The 17,385-nt window shown below is 44.9% G+C and overlaps 1 protein-coding gene across 1 annotated transcript in view; it reads right to left on the reverse strand.

Moving 5' to 3' along the window:
* Positions 1-1,571: 1,571 nt before the first annotated feature.
* The window catches only part of TNFRSF14 (TNF receptor superfamily member 14), a 37,158-nt gene continuing 21,344 nt past the window's right edge, over positions 1,572-17,385 (reverse strand). Inside the window, exons 3-5 of the mRNA XM_040419526.1 lie at positions 10,218-10,308; positions 9,610-9,773; positions 1,572-2,363 (exon numbers count right to left, since the gene is read on the reverse strand). Of these exons, the coding sequence (XP_040275460.1) occupies positions 2,263-2,363; positions 9,610-9,773; positions 10,218-10,308 (356 nt within the window). The 3' untranslated portion in view covers positions 1,572-2,262. The remainder of the gene's footprint in view (positions 2,364-9,609; positions 9,774-10,217; positions 10,309-17,385) is intronic.

Raw genomic sequence — 17,385 nt, forward strand, 5'->3', positions numbered from 1 at the left:
CTCCGTCCAAAATTCCGGAACATTTTTTCCCATTGACATGCATTAATGCTGGATCCTGCCCCGAGTGTTCCGGCAAAACAGATCCGGCATTGCGGTCTGCGCATGCTCAGACCGCAAAAAAAGGTGAAAAAAAAAAATGCTGGATCCGTTTTTCCGGATGACACCGGAGAGACCTTTCCTGATCCATCTGACAAATGCCATCAGTTTGCATACGTTTTGGACGGATCCGGAGGAACTGCCTGCCAGAATCCTCTGCCACAAGTGTGAAAGTAGCCTAAGTTACTGCTGGACTTAAATATGCAAAGTAGAGGATGACTCATGCTGCTGGTTGCTGAAAGAAGAACCAGGAAGTGAGAGCTGAGATGGTGAAAGCACTGGATGTGCGAAATAGAATCTGGTTCCATCCTGGTGTGAGAGTGTCCTGGAGTTTTTGGGGACGCAGTGGAGGGGGACTGATCATTGTCCCTCACCTAGATCCTGCTTTTTAGAAGAGGGATTGTTCCAGGAGGATTGTTTACAGCGCTTGAACAGAAGTTTAATTACCAAGCAAGGCCGCATGAGGACTGGGGGCCTGGTGATCATCTCGGTTAAAAGACATCCTCTGACAGAACGAATACAGGTCAGTAAATCCATTTACTCATCACCTTATACTAGTGGCGCCTGAAGCATCAGAGACTAAGTTTAGGCCTGCAAATAGTTAGGACTTGCATACTTGGCAGGCTTTACAGAATTGTTCTGCGGCACAGTATTGACTTGCAGGCTCTGCTGTGTGCACCATCGCTAGGTTTGCTCTCTTTTTCAGCACAGCATCGACTTGCAGGCTCTGCTGTGTACACCATCACGATAGGTCTGTCCAACCGGACAGGGACATTGACTATGGGCCCAGGGTATAAGATCTTTGGTGCACCTTCACATTGTTATGTCTATATTACTGTTTTAGTAAAATTTCTGTTTTGCACAAAGATGTGTGTTGTCGCTTTCCTCATCTGTGACTTCGCTGTATCCTGGGGGTCCCTCCCCGGTTCATGGTCTTACAACTACACAGGCCGATTGTTGGGAGGGAAGTGTTCCGTCCCGGCAATTGCTAGCTAGCGGAGGAAACATGCAGTGATCTCCTCCACAGCATAGGGAGGAGTGATTGCTATGCCAGCACTCGTTCCCCTACAGTCTAGTGGTATGCCAGCACTCGTCCCCCTACTGTCTAGTGGTATGCCAGCACTCGTCCCCCTACTGTCTAGTGGTATGCCAGCACCAGATAATTATTAGGCAGCACAATCTGCCGACAGCAAGCGCTGCTTTTTAGGCATGCTTAAAATCAGAATTGCACGCTGAACGAGCAAAAAATTAAATAAAAATTCAGCCAGTGTAATACAGCTTTTAGTCATCTATAATTATACAGAGCTTTATATGAACAGAAGCAGCTTGGTATTAGGGTTATCAGCATGACTACACTATGTAGATAAGAACATTAGCTATTTCCAAACCCTATAAAAGGTGCTGTACAACAACTAGGTGTTCTCCAAAAAAGAGAAACAGAACCTTGGTTATGTAGACAAGCATAGCCAAATACGATGGTTTACAAAATGTTTAATGCAGGGCCCCAAGCACACGGCAGTGACTGCAGTGGAGAAAGCCTGGGATAGACTTCCTTTACACAGGCTTACTCACTGGCTGCAGTGATAACCTGGGAGTTGAGAAGGGTCAGGAAGCTTAGACTAGCAAGAACTTGAAGTAAATCGGAAGACAGGAGGGGGGAGGGGAATCAGTAGAGGAGACAATTTTTTTTAATGCCACTCTGAACGATGAAAAAACAATATATTGTCCAAACAACCCGGTCTAAGCTTGTCTCCTTTCCCAAGTCAGTCAAGAGCCTTTGCAACGAAATTCCATCATATCTAAAGGCAAGAATAGCACAGCATGTGGTGGAAGTGGATGGAGCGGCCTATAAGTCAACGGTTAGTTTTTTCTTTTCATCGATAGAAAAAAAAAGTCGTCTTGTTGACCACAGCAACCAATCACAGCACAGTTTCTAGTGAGGTCACCAATGAAATCTGTGCTGTGATTGGTTGCTATGGTCAACAAAGAGTTTTTCTTCTAAAAATGTTCTTGAATCTTCCTAATTATCTTTTCTTCCCTGGTCTTAAAGTAGTTATGCAGATTAGAAAATGTGTCTGCCTCCTTCCAGAATATTGACTTTAGGTACAAATATCGGAATGTAGAGCAGGTGATGCTTTTCCTGGACAAAATTTTCCAAACAAATGTTCACGTCCCTTCCTCGCGTTCACTGCCGACTACTTCTGGTCCTTTTTCTTGTACTGGAAAAGGATAAACGGAATGTGGTCGCACCATGTTTCTATTTTTCTCTAAATAAAAGCAAAGGATGTAGATTTGTTAGTTATATGACAGACAGATCAAAGATTAGATACATCTGATGTCTGCTGGGGTCATTCAGACCCACAAACAATGGTAAAAATAAAGTTATAATGATAATTACATATAAGCATGAATTACATTGAAAGGCGTGAAAAATATTCTACATTTTGTAAACCAGTACCTGGACACGATACTCCTGTAATTGCATGAAATTAGAAATTTTGTATAGTCACTGAGTTATATAACAAAATGTATCTGTATAGCGCCACCTCCTATTTATTATTTTTCTTATTACTTGGTCCACTGCAGTAACATTGGTGAGGTGGTCACACACGCTCAGTTCAATCTTTCACCTGCCAACAGCTATATTGGTTAGAAGCTGTGACAGCTACAGGGAGAACTTCAGCTGAAAGGACACAACCCCTTCAGAAGACATGCACCCAGAGCTGCCAGCTTGAAATCAATCTTGCAGATCAATTAGAGCAATGAATGGGGAGATCTCTGGACCCATGTGAGGTACGGGGCCGGTTCTAGCTTTTTTCAGAGAGTTATTGTCATGATGTCTGATTTTCAAGTTTTTTTTAAAAATCTGATTATTTTTATTGAGATTTTCAAAGCATTTTATAAGACAAACGAAACAGTCCCCCCCACCCAATACCCCAACGTCCTGGATCCAGGTAGAGCCCCTCCAAAAGTCCATCCCAGAGAGCGTTCAATACAGAAATGTATCAGTTATACAGTATAGCTGGACATCCGGCACATACACCTCAGGCACATATTGCATGTCATTAATTCAAATATATCAGTACATTACATTGCAGCATAGTAGAACGTGTATACCACTCCACACCCAAGTAGACTATACCCCATACCCTTTGGCAGCATCCCTCCCGTACCTCCTCCCAGTAATCTATAACACCCCTGTCTCCTATGTGTGACCTCTAAAAATATGAGTGGAGCCGGGATAATGTGGATTCCAGTATGTATTTTAAGCAACATTAGTCTACAATATTGTAGTGTTGCCTCCACCTTCCCCAAATCTTCTCATACTTTTTACTGTTGTTTCTCTTCTGGTATACAAAGTTTTCCATTTGTAACAGTGTGTGAACCTTACGAACAAGCTCCCCCACCTCCGGAGGATCATGATCAACCCAATGGTACGCAATCACCTTCCTTGCTTGATACATTATGCGGGTTACCACTAATTTCTGCTCAGCAGCTAGTTGTACAGACTCAGTACAGCCTAATACACATAATCTGGCATCTGCCTCCACTCTTATCTCGAACACTTTCCGTATTAGATCTATTATGCCTTCCCAATATCTCCTCAACCTAGGGCAGTTCCACATAAGGTGTATCAGCGTAGCATTGGGTGCACCGCATCTAGGACACATGTCATCCGACCTGTTCCCCATTTTCCTCAAAAGGACAGGTGTTCGATAAACTCTATGCAGCAACAGCAATTGTGACATTCTGTGCGTTTCACTAACCGCAACATCTGTGAACCCTTCCAGTACTGCACGCCATTGCTCTTCTGTCAGGTCGTCAATGTCCTCCCGCCACTTATCATACAACCGAAGAGGTTGCTTTTTAAACTTCATTTCCATAAGACTGCTATAGTGCAATGATATGACCCCTCTGGTGGATCCCCCGGAACTAGCTAAATCAATCATCGGATTTCTGGAGGCCGGCGCAACTCCCCCCACTGCATCCTGAGCACGTATAGCGTGTCGCATCTGCAAATATAAATAAAATTGGGAGTGTGGGAGCATAAATTCCTTTTGTAGTTGGGCATATTCTTTCAGGGTATTCCCCTCATATAGCTGGTGCATGTAAATGAGTCCGTACCTACCCCAAACCTGGACACCAGGCACTTTATGTAATTCTGCATACAGAAGGTTAGGCCAAATTGCGGTGAACCTAGTATAACCCTGTACCCCAGCTATTGACCTGCCTTTCCACCAGACTTTATGAATGACCCGTAGTAGGGGGATGTCGCTTCCCATTTTATCCAATGATCCATCTTCCAGTGCAGTCATCAGATTCTTGCCTTTAACATAGTGACCCACTATTCTTCCTGCTTTATCAATTCCTTCCTCCACTCCCCATCCCCGCAATTGTTGAAGTTGGGCAGCTAAATAGTAAATCCACGGATCCGGAGCCCCGAGTCCCCCATCCGTTTTTGATCTGCACAGCGTTGCTAGTTTAATACGTGGAACCCCTCTCTTCCAAATCAGGTCCCGGAATATAGCGTTAACTGTGACAAAAAATCTGGCAGGCACCCATACAGGTGCATTATGTAGCAAATACAGGAGCTGTGGCATTAAAATCATTTTTATAAGGTTAACTCTTCCTATTACTGAGAGTGGCAACTTGGTCCACGCCTGCACCTTCTGTCGAAATCGCTGTATTAACGGAGTCAGGTTTAATTTTTCATAGTCCGCTACATCAATGGTGACCTGAACACCCAGGTATTTAAAGGATTTGACTAGTTGCAAGCCCTCCGTAGAGCCTCCACCTCGCCCCTCCTCAGTCGAAAGCGTCATAAGTGCAGACTTGGACCAGTTAATGCACAGTCCCGATAACCTACTGAACCCATTTATGATGCTCATGGCTGCCGGAAGGGAGGAGTTCCAATCGTCAAGGAATAGAAGCATATCATCAGCATAGAGGGCCACCTTTTCAGTTATCCCCCCATATCTAAAACCTTGAACCTCCCGCGCCTCCCTCAATGCTGCTGCCAACGGCTCAATAGCTATTGTAAAAAGCAAGGGCGATAAGGGACACCCCTGCCTTGTCCCTCTGTGTAACGGAAAGGAGTGAGAAAGAGCTCCATTAACCCTAATCCTAGCAGTGGGGATTTTATATAAAAGCTTGATCCATTGGATAAAGACAGATCCAAAGCCCATCCTCCTGAGTACGGCCCACAGGTAGTCCCATTCCACACTGTCAAATGCTTTGGCCGCGTCAAGAGACGCGACCGCCGCATTCAACCCGTGGAATCGGCTCGCCTGTATATTCAAGAATAGGCGTCTAATATTAAGCGCCGTTGACATATTGGGCATGAATCCGGCCTGATCCGTATGTATTAGTGACGTGATCACTGTATTGAGCCTTTTTGCTAATACTTTAGCCAATATCTTCATATCGATCTGCAATAATGAAATAGGCCGATATGATTCAGCTAAGGCTAAGTTCACACGAACGTGCGTGACCCGTGGCCGTATTGCGGCCCGCAAATCGCGGGCCGCAATACACGGCCACAGTTCCGTGTGAATTCCGCATCACGGATGCGGACCCATTCACTCTTAATGGGTCCGCTAATCCGGAATCGCGGAACGGCCGCACGGGACGGGACCCCTCGGAAGCACTACGGAGTGCCTCCTGGGGTTACGTCCCGTTGTTCCGTTCCGCTAAAAGATAGAACAAGTCCTATCTTTTCGCGGAACGGCCGGATCGCGGACCCATTAAAGTGAATGGGTCCGCGATCCGATGCGGCTGACCTACGGCCGGCGAACAAGCATTGCGGCCCGCTATTTGCGGGCCGCTTCACAGGCACGGGTCACACACGTTCGTGTGAACCCGGCCTAACAGAGGGTCTTTACCCTGCTTAGGGATAACGACTATGATCGCCTCATTCATGCTAAGAGGCAACCCATCCTGACGTTGTGCCTCCTTGAACACTTCCAACAACTGGGGGAGCAGAATAGGGGCAAATGTTTTAAATATTTCGGCAGGCAATCCATCACTCCCTGGGGCCTTGGTATTTGACATTTCACTCAGGGCCCTTTCCAGCTCTGTAATTGTAATGGGTCCGTCCAAAGCGGACACCTGATCTGCCCCTAACGTGGGAAGTTGTATCCCATCAAGGAATCCTACAATTTCTGGCACTCCTGCACTGGCCTTGGACTCATAAAGGGACGAATAAAACGTATGCATAATTTCCACTACCCTATCCTGCTGATTTTCAAGTTTTACATTTTTTATGGAATAACTCCTTTGATGAAAAATAATACAGTAATATAGAACATTAGCATTTTCCCTGAATATAAAATTTACATCATCCTCAAAAGCAGCAGGGTTTGTGTTCTGCTGCTAGAACTTCACAGCAGGAGTAATGTAGTATTACATGGTACACTTAGAAGTCTATGGGCAAAAAATGTAATACCTGGTTGAGGCGAGTCCTCTAAATACCTGCTAGATGTCTCTCTGGGATCCTGTGAGGGGTCTGGTGCCGAGTGTTACACTCTCCTTCCATAGGGAGACTTCTCCGAAGGCGATAGAATTACAGAAATTGCTGAGGGCTGTGGAAGGCCAGACTGCCCTAGCGCTTTCAAACAGCTGCTCGGCAGTGGTACCGAGAGTATGACCTCCACCAATGTAATAATGAAGGCCGTCATTTCAGGTCCCTTTAAGATTGTCAGGCAAAACGGGTGCATCCAAAGTGTCTAGTTGAATAGGCATACATAATATACCAATGCAAACAACAACATAACTGTACATTGTGGCATCACAACGTATAGAGTTACGTTGAGTCCTCTGGAGCCGACTGTCGCAGCTGAGTGTCTGGGGAACACAATTTGAGCTGTTTTCTCTGGCTGAGACGCCCTGATAACCCAAAAAAGGAAAACAGTGGTCCCACAACGGCCATCACAACGCAGAGTGTAGGGACAAAAACTGGTGCCAGGCTCTGATCTTGTCAGCTGGTGATCAGTTGAGATCAGGGGTTGCTTCCAGTGTCTGTCCCCTCATAGCCAAAAATATCCATATTAACCCCTTGATTGCCTCCTTCTGTACTCCAATGTTTGACCCCCCCCCTCCACCTCCCATTCTATTAGAGAGCTTTTTTTTTCTCACCATAAATCACAAAAATAAAAATAAAGTAAAAAAAAAAACCACTCAATATTGGCTACAGTTTGTCTGCAGCAACCGGTTGCTTTAGTTTGTCATCAGGGTAGCTCGTCAGGCAGTCATAGTGTTTGTATTATGTTATACAATTGTTATAGTTTGTTACAGTTAAAGAGAATCTGTCACCAGAAACCTCTGTATCAAGCCAAGGGGACAGATAGCTTTTGGTCACCTGAGAAGAACATTACTTTCTCTGCTTCCAAATCAAAGGCTGCATTCCTGAGATACGAGCCTCTTCAAAATGTGCAGGTGAGCACTTTGGTGCAACAAGGACGTCAGTGTTGCTCTCGTTGCACCAAAGCGCCACTCCTTTTAGCGTCCAGCCCCTCTCTCCCTGAAGTGAATGACAGGGCCTGGCCGCGGAGATGTATTCTTGCCTGGCCCTGTGTTCTCGCTCATGCATCATAGCTTTGCATATCTGCGCATGCGACGTATGAAATCATCTATACTGCGCAAGCGGTGATGGCTGTCTCTTCCAGGTGAAGACTGACGTCATTGTGAATGTGCAGGACTGGTTAAGTGTACACGACAGATTAAGCATAAGCACCCTTCATATCCGCAAGTGTCAAGATTGTGTAAAACCTTCTGCACCCACCATTTGGTCAAGGTCACCATGTGTACCCGGTTAATTGGTGTATCCCTGTTCAAATGCCTGGTGGAAAAAAATAAACCGTGGTGTGTGTGAACTGGTCCCAAAAAAAATAAAATAAAAATAAAAAAAGGATGCAAAAGCATCTACGCAAGACCCTCCTTGCCAATTCCTGCACATTTGTGAAAGCAGGCCATTGCACAATAAAGGGGTCCTCTGCATGAAATATCCAGACAAGAAAAAAGTCTTAATGTTCAATTCAAAATACCAGCAGCCTTGTGTAAGGCACATCATGCATGGGCAAGCTAATTTGCATCCAATTTTATGAGGAGATGGGTAACTCTTTCTGATCAAATCCTAAAGCCAACAATATGGTGCAAAAACTGTGTGTGTACCATATTCAGATGCCATTATATAATTCATGTGTAATCTATAGAAAAACTGGCCACCAGGGGACTTGGAGTACTAGGAGAAACCTGTCTCTTCTTCAGAACTGTTCCAGGACAGCACTTTCCTGGCAAAACAGACCCCAAAAAGGTGTCATGTCTGTAGTTCAATGTAAAGATATTAGTGTGACCCATGTCCCTCCAAACCTGGCTCATCATGTCATATGGCTTGGAGAAAAGCCACAATACATAATGCAGGACATAAAATAGTGGTAGTTGAAGCATCTCATGTAACTTCCTATCCATTTACTCAATCAAGTTTGAGAAATTCTCCGATATAAGGCTGGGTTCACATCAGTGAATACAGGCAGTAAACCTGCATATAATCAGCATAAGGCCTCATGCACACGACCGTTGTGTGCATCCGCAGCCGTTGTTCCGTTTTCCGTTACTTTCAATGGGTCCGTGGAAAAATCGGAAAATGCACCGTTTGGCTTCCGCGTCCGTGATCCGTTTTTCCAGTCCGTGAAAAAAATATGACCTGTCCTATTTTTTTCACGGACAACGGTTCACGGACCCATTCAAGTCAATGGGTCCGTGAAAAATCACGGATGCACGCAAGATAGTCATCCGCGTCCGTGATCCGTGATCCGTTTTTCCTATCATTTTCAATGCAAACTTGACTTATTTTTTTTTTTCACTTTTCATGTCCGTGGATCCTCCAAAAATCAAGGAAGACCCACGGAAGAAAAAACGGTCACGGATCATGGAACAACGGAAATCTGTTTTGCGGACCGCAAAAAAAACCGGTCGTGTGCATGAGGCCTAATAGGGACAGACTGGGAACTTACAGTGGCCCTGGAAAAAATTAGGCTCATTTTGTAGGTGAATCCAAATTGACAGAAGGCAACATAAGTAGGCAGGGGCAGCAATATCACAGTGCAGCACAAAATAATGCTGCCCTCTCCACACAGTTTTCAACTGTATCCTGAGAATGGTAATACAGTTGAATTCAGGAGGAATCTGCGGCCGCCGGCCAAGTACATAAGTACCTGATGCTCCTAGCATTAATTAATTCTCATAGCATAGCATGAGAGGGGCTTGGGCGGTCCCTGCAGAGTCTTTGGCCAGTCCGCCCCTGGCCACAGACTTCTAATGACGTTGCCATTTTAAAATCTGCAGCTTTTGCACTTGCAGGAGTGTGGATTTTTTAGCCACATGTGAATAGTGTTTTGAAAAGATCATTATTTTACTGCAGACATCTGGTGTAGAATCTAGACCGTAAACCCAGGACAAATCAGCCACATGTGAACTTGGCCTAATGTGCTGTTAAAGTTGTGAATTTGGACTTACCGTTATTTCGCTTTAAAAAAAAGAAGTAAAGCAGTATTACCAATACAATAACTGATAATGAAAATATTGCTACTGCAATTGGTACATGACTCCTCTTGTCTTTACACTCAGAATCAGTGGTCGATGTCCCTTTTCTATATAGAATACGACCCGATTCCTGGCATCTACAGAAAGCAAATACACAACATGATATCAGAGTCAAAGAACGATGCTCACAATCTGGTGAATTTGCAATTCATGTGCAAAAGAACTGGCCCGGAGGATGACATTGATAACACAGTATGCATACTGCAGGACAGCAGCACATAGTTGGCGAGCCGTGAAGCACACAATTTGGAAAGCTTTTATATGGGAATGAGAGGGGAAAGCTGGAAGATGGTCTAGAAATCTGCCAGGATAATGCCAGTCATACAACGGCCTGATCTATCTACATAGATGACTAAGACCTGAATTGGTTTGAAGGGTGTGAACACATCCCAGATCCGTGCTGAGTGGGTCATATGACCTTCCACCAGAGAGCTGGACGTTTCTACTATACAAAGTGCCCAAACTTTTGCATGCCACTGTATGATACTTTCTAATACTTTGTAACATAACAGGAAACATACTTCGTCCACGGGGAACATTCAGCAGAATTGCTTTCATTGCTGTAGTGACCTGGTGGACATTTCTCACACACTGTGTCCATTCGTGGAGTTCCTTTTGGAAAGAAAAGGAGAAATTACATAATTAAGGACCTCAGCTGATAAAATCAATGCACTTATTAATTAAGACATGGCCGTATTACAGCTCTGTTTTCATTGGAGCCATAATAGGACACCCATAGAGGTGATTGGGGCATTACTGCACGTCCGTATGTCTTAGATTCCACACACAAGCCTTTAATATCAGATTCAATATGAATCCACAAAAAAATAAAAATTGTATACTGTATGTAGGAAGCTTTTCTCTCTAATTGATCTGTATCTGCAGCATCCAGCAGAGCACTACATGGCAGCAAATAGAGTCTCATGTGGCGGAGCATTACGGAGCCATACAGGACTGTGCTGTTGTACAGGTTCTCAGCTTCTTAAATGTTAATATAAGAGATTATTCCTTGTGACGGCTTGGTAATGACTGTTACAAATCTTAACCAATAATACAGATATTAGGCTGGGTTTAGGGTCTGTTAAGAGGCCTCAGTCGCAGATGTCATTGTTTGGGAGGGGAAAATGGACAACTCTGCGGAACCTGATGGACACCATTATAAGTGTCCATTGTGCAATGCATATGGCATTTATAAACTTAAATCATGACAGACTTGAAAAAGACTTATGCCCATTGGGACTGCCTTTTTAAAGCGCTTCTGTCACCAGGATCAACCAAATTAAACCAGGCATACTGCCTGGTAGGGCGCATCATGCTGATTAAAACTATACCTTTATTTTGTCTGTATGATAAACAGCTGCAGAGGTATCTGCGTTTTTTCGCAAGACAGCTGCTTGTAGGTTTGCTAGAAAGGAAAATCATAACTCCCACTTTACTGCAAAAGACCTTCAGGAAGATTTAGCAAACTCTGGAGTTCTGGTACACTGTTCTACAGTTCAGGGACACCTGTACAAATATGGCCTTCATGGAAGAGTCATCAGAAGAAAACCTCTCCTGTGTCACCACCACAAAATTCAGCATCATAAGTTTGCAAAAGAACATCTAACTTCATCTAACTAGCTTCACCACACTGATATCTGGTCAGAAAGCTAATCTACATACTTTATTTACCAGCACAATATAGGATTATAAAAAGACACCAGTAATATGTGATATCTTATAAGCATAGAATAAATATGCTTCTCTATGTGGTAATGCTATAGCTTTATCATCAATCATGATATTAGGAGATGCATGAGATTTCCATTCCCTAATACAATCTTGGCTTTCAAAACAGATCTGTTGTGCTCTAAGTAGGGTTGAGCCCACCGACGTCGGAATTGGATAACAGCAGAGGCAAGCACAACAGCCAGGCGGGAAAAGTCTCTCTAACTCCCACACACAGAGTTTGGCCTGCAAGGAGTGAGAGAGACGAGACCTTAAACACAGAATAGAACTGGCCTGGGTGTCATACATAAAGGTCCTATGTCTGCCTGTCTTCTGCGGCCTGGACCTTCCTTCCATCCTGCCTGCAACCTGCAGTCTGCACACTGGTCTATAATAGCAGGCATTAGGGAATAATAATAAGTCCTCCATACATGAGCAACATGATATTATTATACTGAGGGGGGGGGGGGGGGGGGGGGGGGGGTGTCAAAACTTGTTCATACAGTATAATGTCTCCTTGTGGCTGCCCCATACAGTATAACATCTCCTTGTGGCTTCCCCCATACAGTATAACGTCTCCTTGTGGTTGCCCCCATACAGTATAACATCTCCTTGTGGCTGCCCCATACAGTATAACGTCCCCTTGTGGCTGCCCCCATACAGTATAACGTCTCCTTGTGGCTGCCCCCATACAGTATAACGTCTCCTTGTGGCTGCCCATACAGTATAACGTCTCCTTGTGGCTGCCCCATACAGTATAACGTCTCCTTGTGGCTGCCCCATACAGTATAACGTCCCCTTGTGGCTGCCCCCCATACAGTATAACGTCTCCTTGTGGCTTGCCCCCATACAGTATAACGTCTCCTTGTGGCTGCCCCCATACAGTATAACGTCTCCTTGTGGCTGCCCCATACAGTATAACATCTCCTTGTGGCTGCCCCATACAGTATAACTTCCCCTTGTGGCTTCCCCCATACAGTACAACGTCTCCTTGTGGCTGCCCCATACAGTATAACGTCTCCTTGTGGTTGCCCCCATACAGTATAACATCTCCTTGTGGCTGCCCCATACAGTATAACGTCTCCTTGTGGCTGCCCCCATACAGTATAACGTCTCCTTGTGGCTGCCCCCATACGGTATGATGTCTCCTTGTGGCTGCCCCCATACAGTATAACGTCTCCTTGTGGATGCCCCATACAGTATAACGTCTCCTTGTGGCTGCCCCATACAGTATAACCTCTCCTTCTGGCTGCCCCCACACAGTATAATGTCTCGTTTTTTTATTTTAAACGGGTATTTATCGCAATATATATTGTTATTGTCCGAATATTTTTGATATCGCCCAACCCTAGCTCTAAGTAAGGGGAGCATAATATTGAGGACATGCCCACTCTCCTATTAGCAAAGACAGGACTAAGAGCGCTGAAAGACTACACAGGACACATAGGGACAGATTTACTACTCCTGTAGATGGCGTAGATGTAGACAGGCTGTCTAGACCTGCACCAGATTTATCACAGGGGCTCAGGGTAAATGTGGTGCAGGGATAGACACTTGTATCTAACTCTACACCAGCTATTGGTTAGTCTAGTTTGAAAAATAATTTCCCGCCAGAATAGTGGCACAATTATGGCTCTAGATGGCACACATTAGGTCACTCCCCCTTTCCAGTGAAGCCAAACCCATTTCAGATAAGCCACGCCCCTTGATAAGCGGGGTGCAGAGGATTTCTCAAGAACTAGATGTGCCCCATTTTTGTCCAGTTTAGGAGTGTGTCTAGGGGCACTGACATTAGTAAACGTGGGGGGCCATAGTTTTAAGTATTCATGAGGGGAGCACCCCCTCACCTCTTGGCTGTTTCTGTATACACAGCAACCGGTTAATCACTGTGTGGAGGCGCTCTCCCCATGTCTACACCAGACTTAAACTATCAGCGCTCCTAGCAGCCAATGGTAAAACATTCATCAGGAGAGCACTCCCTGTCCGCTCCCTGCTATGCTGTATACCAGGCATGGCCAACCTGAGGCTCTCCAGCTGTTGCAAAACTACAACTCCCAGCATGCTTAGACTGCCTACAGCTATCAGCCTGCAGCAGGGCATGGTCGGAGTTGTAGTTTTACAACAGCTGGAGAGCCGCAGGTTGGCCATACCTGCTGTATACAATACTATGCTGCCTTTACGTATGGCGGTATATTCTGAAGACAGATCTGCTCTAGGTTGGACATCACTTTAGGGCAGCTTCCTAGCAAATCCCTGCTTAGGTAAAACAAACAGTTTTCATGTTTCTTTAAATTAAAGGGGAACAGTAACTGAAAGACACAGAAGTATTAAGAGTTATTTCCTCCGACCAAATAAAGGTTTTTGTTTCAACATGAAAAGTAAAATACTTATTAGATGAACCATAGAGAGTGGAGAATCAGTAAATGGAGGGGGGTCTCTGTACTCAAGTCAAAAACTGTAAAGTAAAAATGATCTATAGACATGGTCGTGTAGGTTTAGGAAAAAGAGCGCAGTATTCGGCTGTATCACACATCATGGCAGCCTGAACGTCCATTAAAGGGCCGTATGGTGATCCAGGTTCGCTTCTCTCCTACGTGAACAGTACTGACTCTTGTGTCAGGTCCTATTCTACACTATTACAATGCCCGGAAGGAGCACAGACCATTACATCTGAAAGGTCTCCTTATACCTAGATCATTATGTTCTAAAATGCATTTTATTTGTGAAAATGCCTCCATGAGAGGAGATCGCTCCAGAAACTTTCCATGCCATTCCCAGTGTTTGCCTAGGTTGGTCCTATTCACCAGCACAGGCCTGTAATGGGGGACCTCCATGCTGTCCTCCAAAGTCCTATCTTTCTGCAAGTGCATGATCTAGAGGTGCAGGTTAAGCAGCTCCATCCTTCTGCATACTGAAGCGTCCATACTTCCATGACCTGATATTACAGTTCTTGTGAGCAGCACGGATACCCCGCAGACCATTAAGGCCTCTTTCACACGGCCGTTGCGGGAAAATGTGCGGGGGCGTTGCGGGAACATGCGCGATTTTTCCGCGCGAGTGCAAAACATTGTAATGCGTTTTGCACTCGCGTGAGAAAAATCGTGCATGTTTGATACCCAAACCCGAACTTCTTCACAGAAGTTCGGGCTTGGGATCGGTGTTCTGTAGATTGTATTATTTTCCCTTATAACATGGTTACCATAACCATGGTAAAAGATCATGTGATGACCGGAGTGACGTCACCACAGGTCCTTTTCATGCACAAAGCAAAGAAAGAAGACAGAAGAGATGCCGGCTGCGCGATCAAGTGGATTAAGGTGAGTTTAATTATTTATTTATTTTAACCCCTCCAGCTCTATTTTACTATGCATTCTGCATTTCTATGGGGCCTGAGTTACGTGAAAAACGCACAAAATAGAGCATGCTGCGATTTTCACACAACGCACAAGTGATGTGTGAAAATCACCGCTTATGTGAACAGCCCCATAGAAATGAATGGGTCGGGATTCAGTGCGAGTGCAATGCGTTCAACTCACGCATCGCATCCGCGCGGAATACTCGCCCGTGTGAAAGGGGCCTAACAGTTATAGTCCTGTGCGGCAATGAACTATGGACCTCTTTCAGCTCCTCACCCGGAGTCTTATCAGTTTTCTCTTTGGCAAGGATCAGCTGATCATCACAGGTCCTGCTTCCCACTCACAGAAAATACTGGTTTTGCTTTGGGGCGGGGTGGGGGTAGGGGAGTAGAATATTTTCCTATTTTATTATTGCAGAGCCTAAAGGGAAATGTCTGTTCTAGTAACGTATTGCATCCAACATGCAATGACAATTCTGGAGCATCTTTTCTTCTAACGCTATGTTGTGCAATTCCTCCGTTATTACTGTTAAAAGATCATGAGCAGCTGGGTATTAAGTGGGGGTTGATGTCCCTGCACAGTCTGGCAGTCTTAGATTGTGCAAGGACACCTCCCCACGTGGTGACACCAAGTTGGCAATTTATTCATAAATTTACAATAGGGATAACAGAGGAGCCATGCAGTGTACAGTTGTAAGAAAACATGCTTCACAATTGTTATTTCATGGGAAATGTAAGTAGTTGCTAAAACATGGAATAATTCCAGTCTCTATACATAGCTGGTCTCTTTAAAGGACATCTGTCAGCAGATTTGTCCCTATGACACTGGCTGACCTGTTACATGTGCGCTTGGCAGCTGAAGGCATCTGTGTTGGTCCCATGTTCATATGTGCCCGCATTGCTGAGAAAAATGATGTTTTAATATATGCAAATGAGCCTCTAGGAGCAACAGGGGCGTTATTGTTACACCTAGAGGCTCTGCTCTCACTGCAACTGCTGCAACCTCTGCACTTTGATTGCCAAGGCCTGGCAGTGTAAATGTGATCACGTCTGCCTGGCCCTCACTTCTCCTAAACTGGAGAGGCAGCGGCAGTTGCAGAGAGGGCAGAGCCTCTAAGTGTAACAGCAACGCCCCCGTTGCTCCTAGAGACTCATTTGCATATATTAAAACATCATTTTTCTCAGCAATGTGGACACATATGAACATGGGACCAACACAGATGCCTTCAGCTGCCAAATGCACATGTAACAGGTCAGCCAGTATCATAGGTAGAGATCTGCTGACAGATGCCCTTTTCTCTGGGCTTTTTAATACTGATGACCTATCCTCAAATAGGTTATCAATATCAGATCGGCGGGATCTGACACCCCGGCACCCCCGCCGATCACCTGCATGAGGAGGCAGCGCGCGCAGTGTGCACGTGCCGTCTCCCTTCCTGCTCTGCTGCTGTATGTCTATGGGACAGCAGTGAGCAGGAAGAGAGAAGGGAGATGGCACGTGCGCAATGCGCACGCTGCCTCCTCATACAGGTGATCGGCGGGGGTGCCGGATGTCAGACCCCCGCCAATCTGATATTGATGAGCTATTCTGAGGATAGGTCATCAATACGAAAAAGCCCAGACAACCCATTTAACCCCTTCACGCGAAATCACGTACATGTACCTGCGGGGAATGTAGCGTCTTGCCGCATCCTCACGTGCATGTATGTGATGTGATCTGGAGGGTGCAGGAGCTGCACCCACCCGATCAGCAGCAGGGGCCCGGCTGTTACGGATAGCCGGGACCTGCTGCATCCGCCGACATCGCTTTATGCGGTGATGCCAGCGGATTAACCCTTTCACATGCCGCGGTCAGCGCTGACCGCGGCACGTGCATGGTTTGCAGAGGGACGGGGCTCCATCTGACTCCACCAGCCCCCTGCGTTGCGGTGACAGGGGGACGATTGTTGCCATGGCAGCTCCGATGCCTTGGATCGGAGCCTGCCAGCTACGGAAGCCAGAAGATGCAACCTGGGTGTTTTTATAATCAAAAAAATAATTAAAGTTTCAAGTAAAAAAAAAGACCTCTCACCATAAATAGTGTTAAAAAAAAAAAAAAAAAAAAAAAAAAAAGAGACATATTAGGTATCGCCGCATCCAAAACAACATGCTCTATAAAAATGTCACATAATCTACCACCTCAGGTGAACGCCATAAAAAAAATATATATTATACAAAAACTGAGCAAAAAAATGCAATTTTTGTCACCTTACATCACAAAAAGTGTAATTCCAAGCGATCAAAAAACATACGTACCCCAAAATAGTACCATTCAAACCGCCATCTCTTCCCGCAAAAAAATTGCCCCTGCTAAAACAATCGAATTAAAACAATCGACCAAGAGATTAAAAAAAACAGACACTAAAACAGGATTTATTTATTTTTAAATGCTTTTATAGTGTAAAACTGAAATAAATAATAAAAAAGTTGACATATTGTGTATCACCACGTCCGTAATGACTGCTTTATAAAAATATCATATCATATATCCTGTCAGGTGAACACCGTATAAAAAAAAAAAAAAACAAAGCCATTTTTTTTGTCACCATCACAAAAATAATTCCAAGCGATCAAAAAAACACACCCCA

This window comes from Bufo bufo, chromosome 1, assembly GCF_905171765.1.
Source record: "Bufo bufo chromosome 1, aBufBuf1.1, whole genome shotgun sequence".
Lineage (NCBI taxonomy): Eukaryota > Metazoa > Chordata > Amphibia > Anura > Bufonidae > Bufo > Bufo bufo.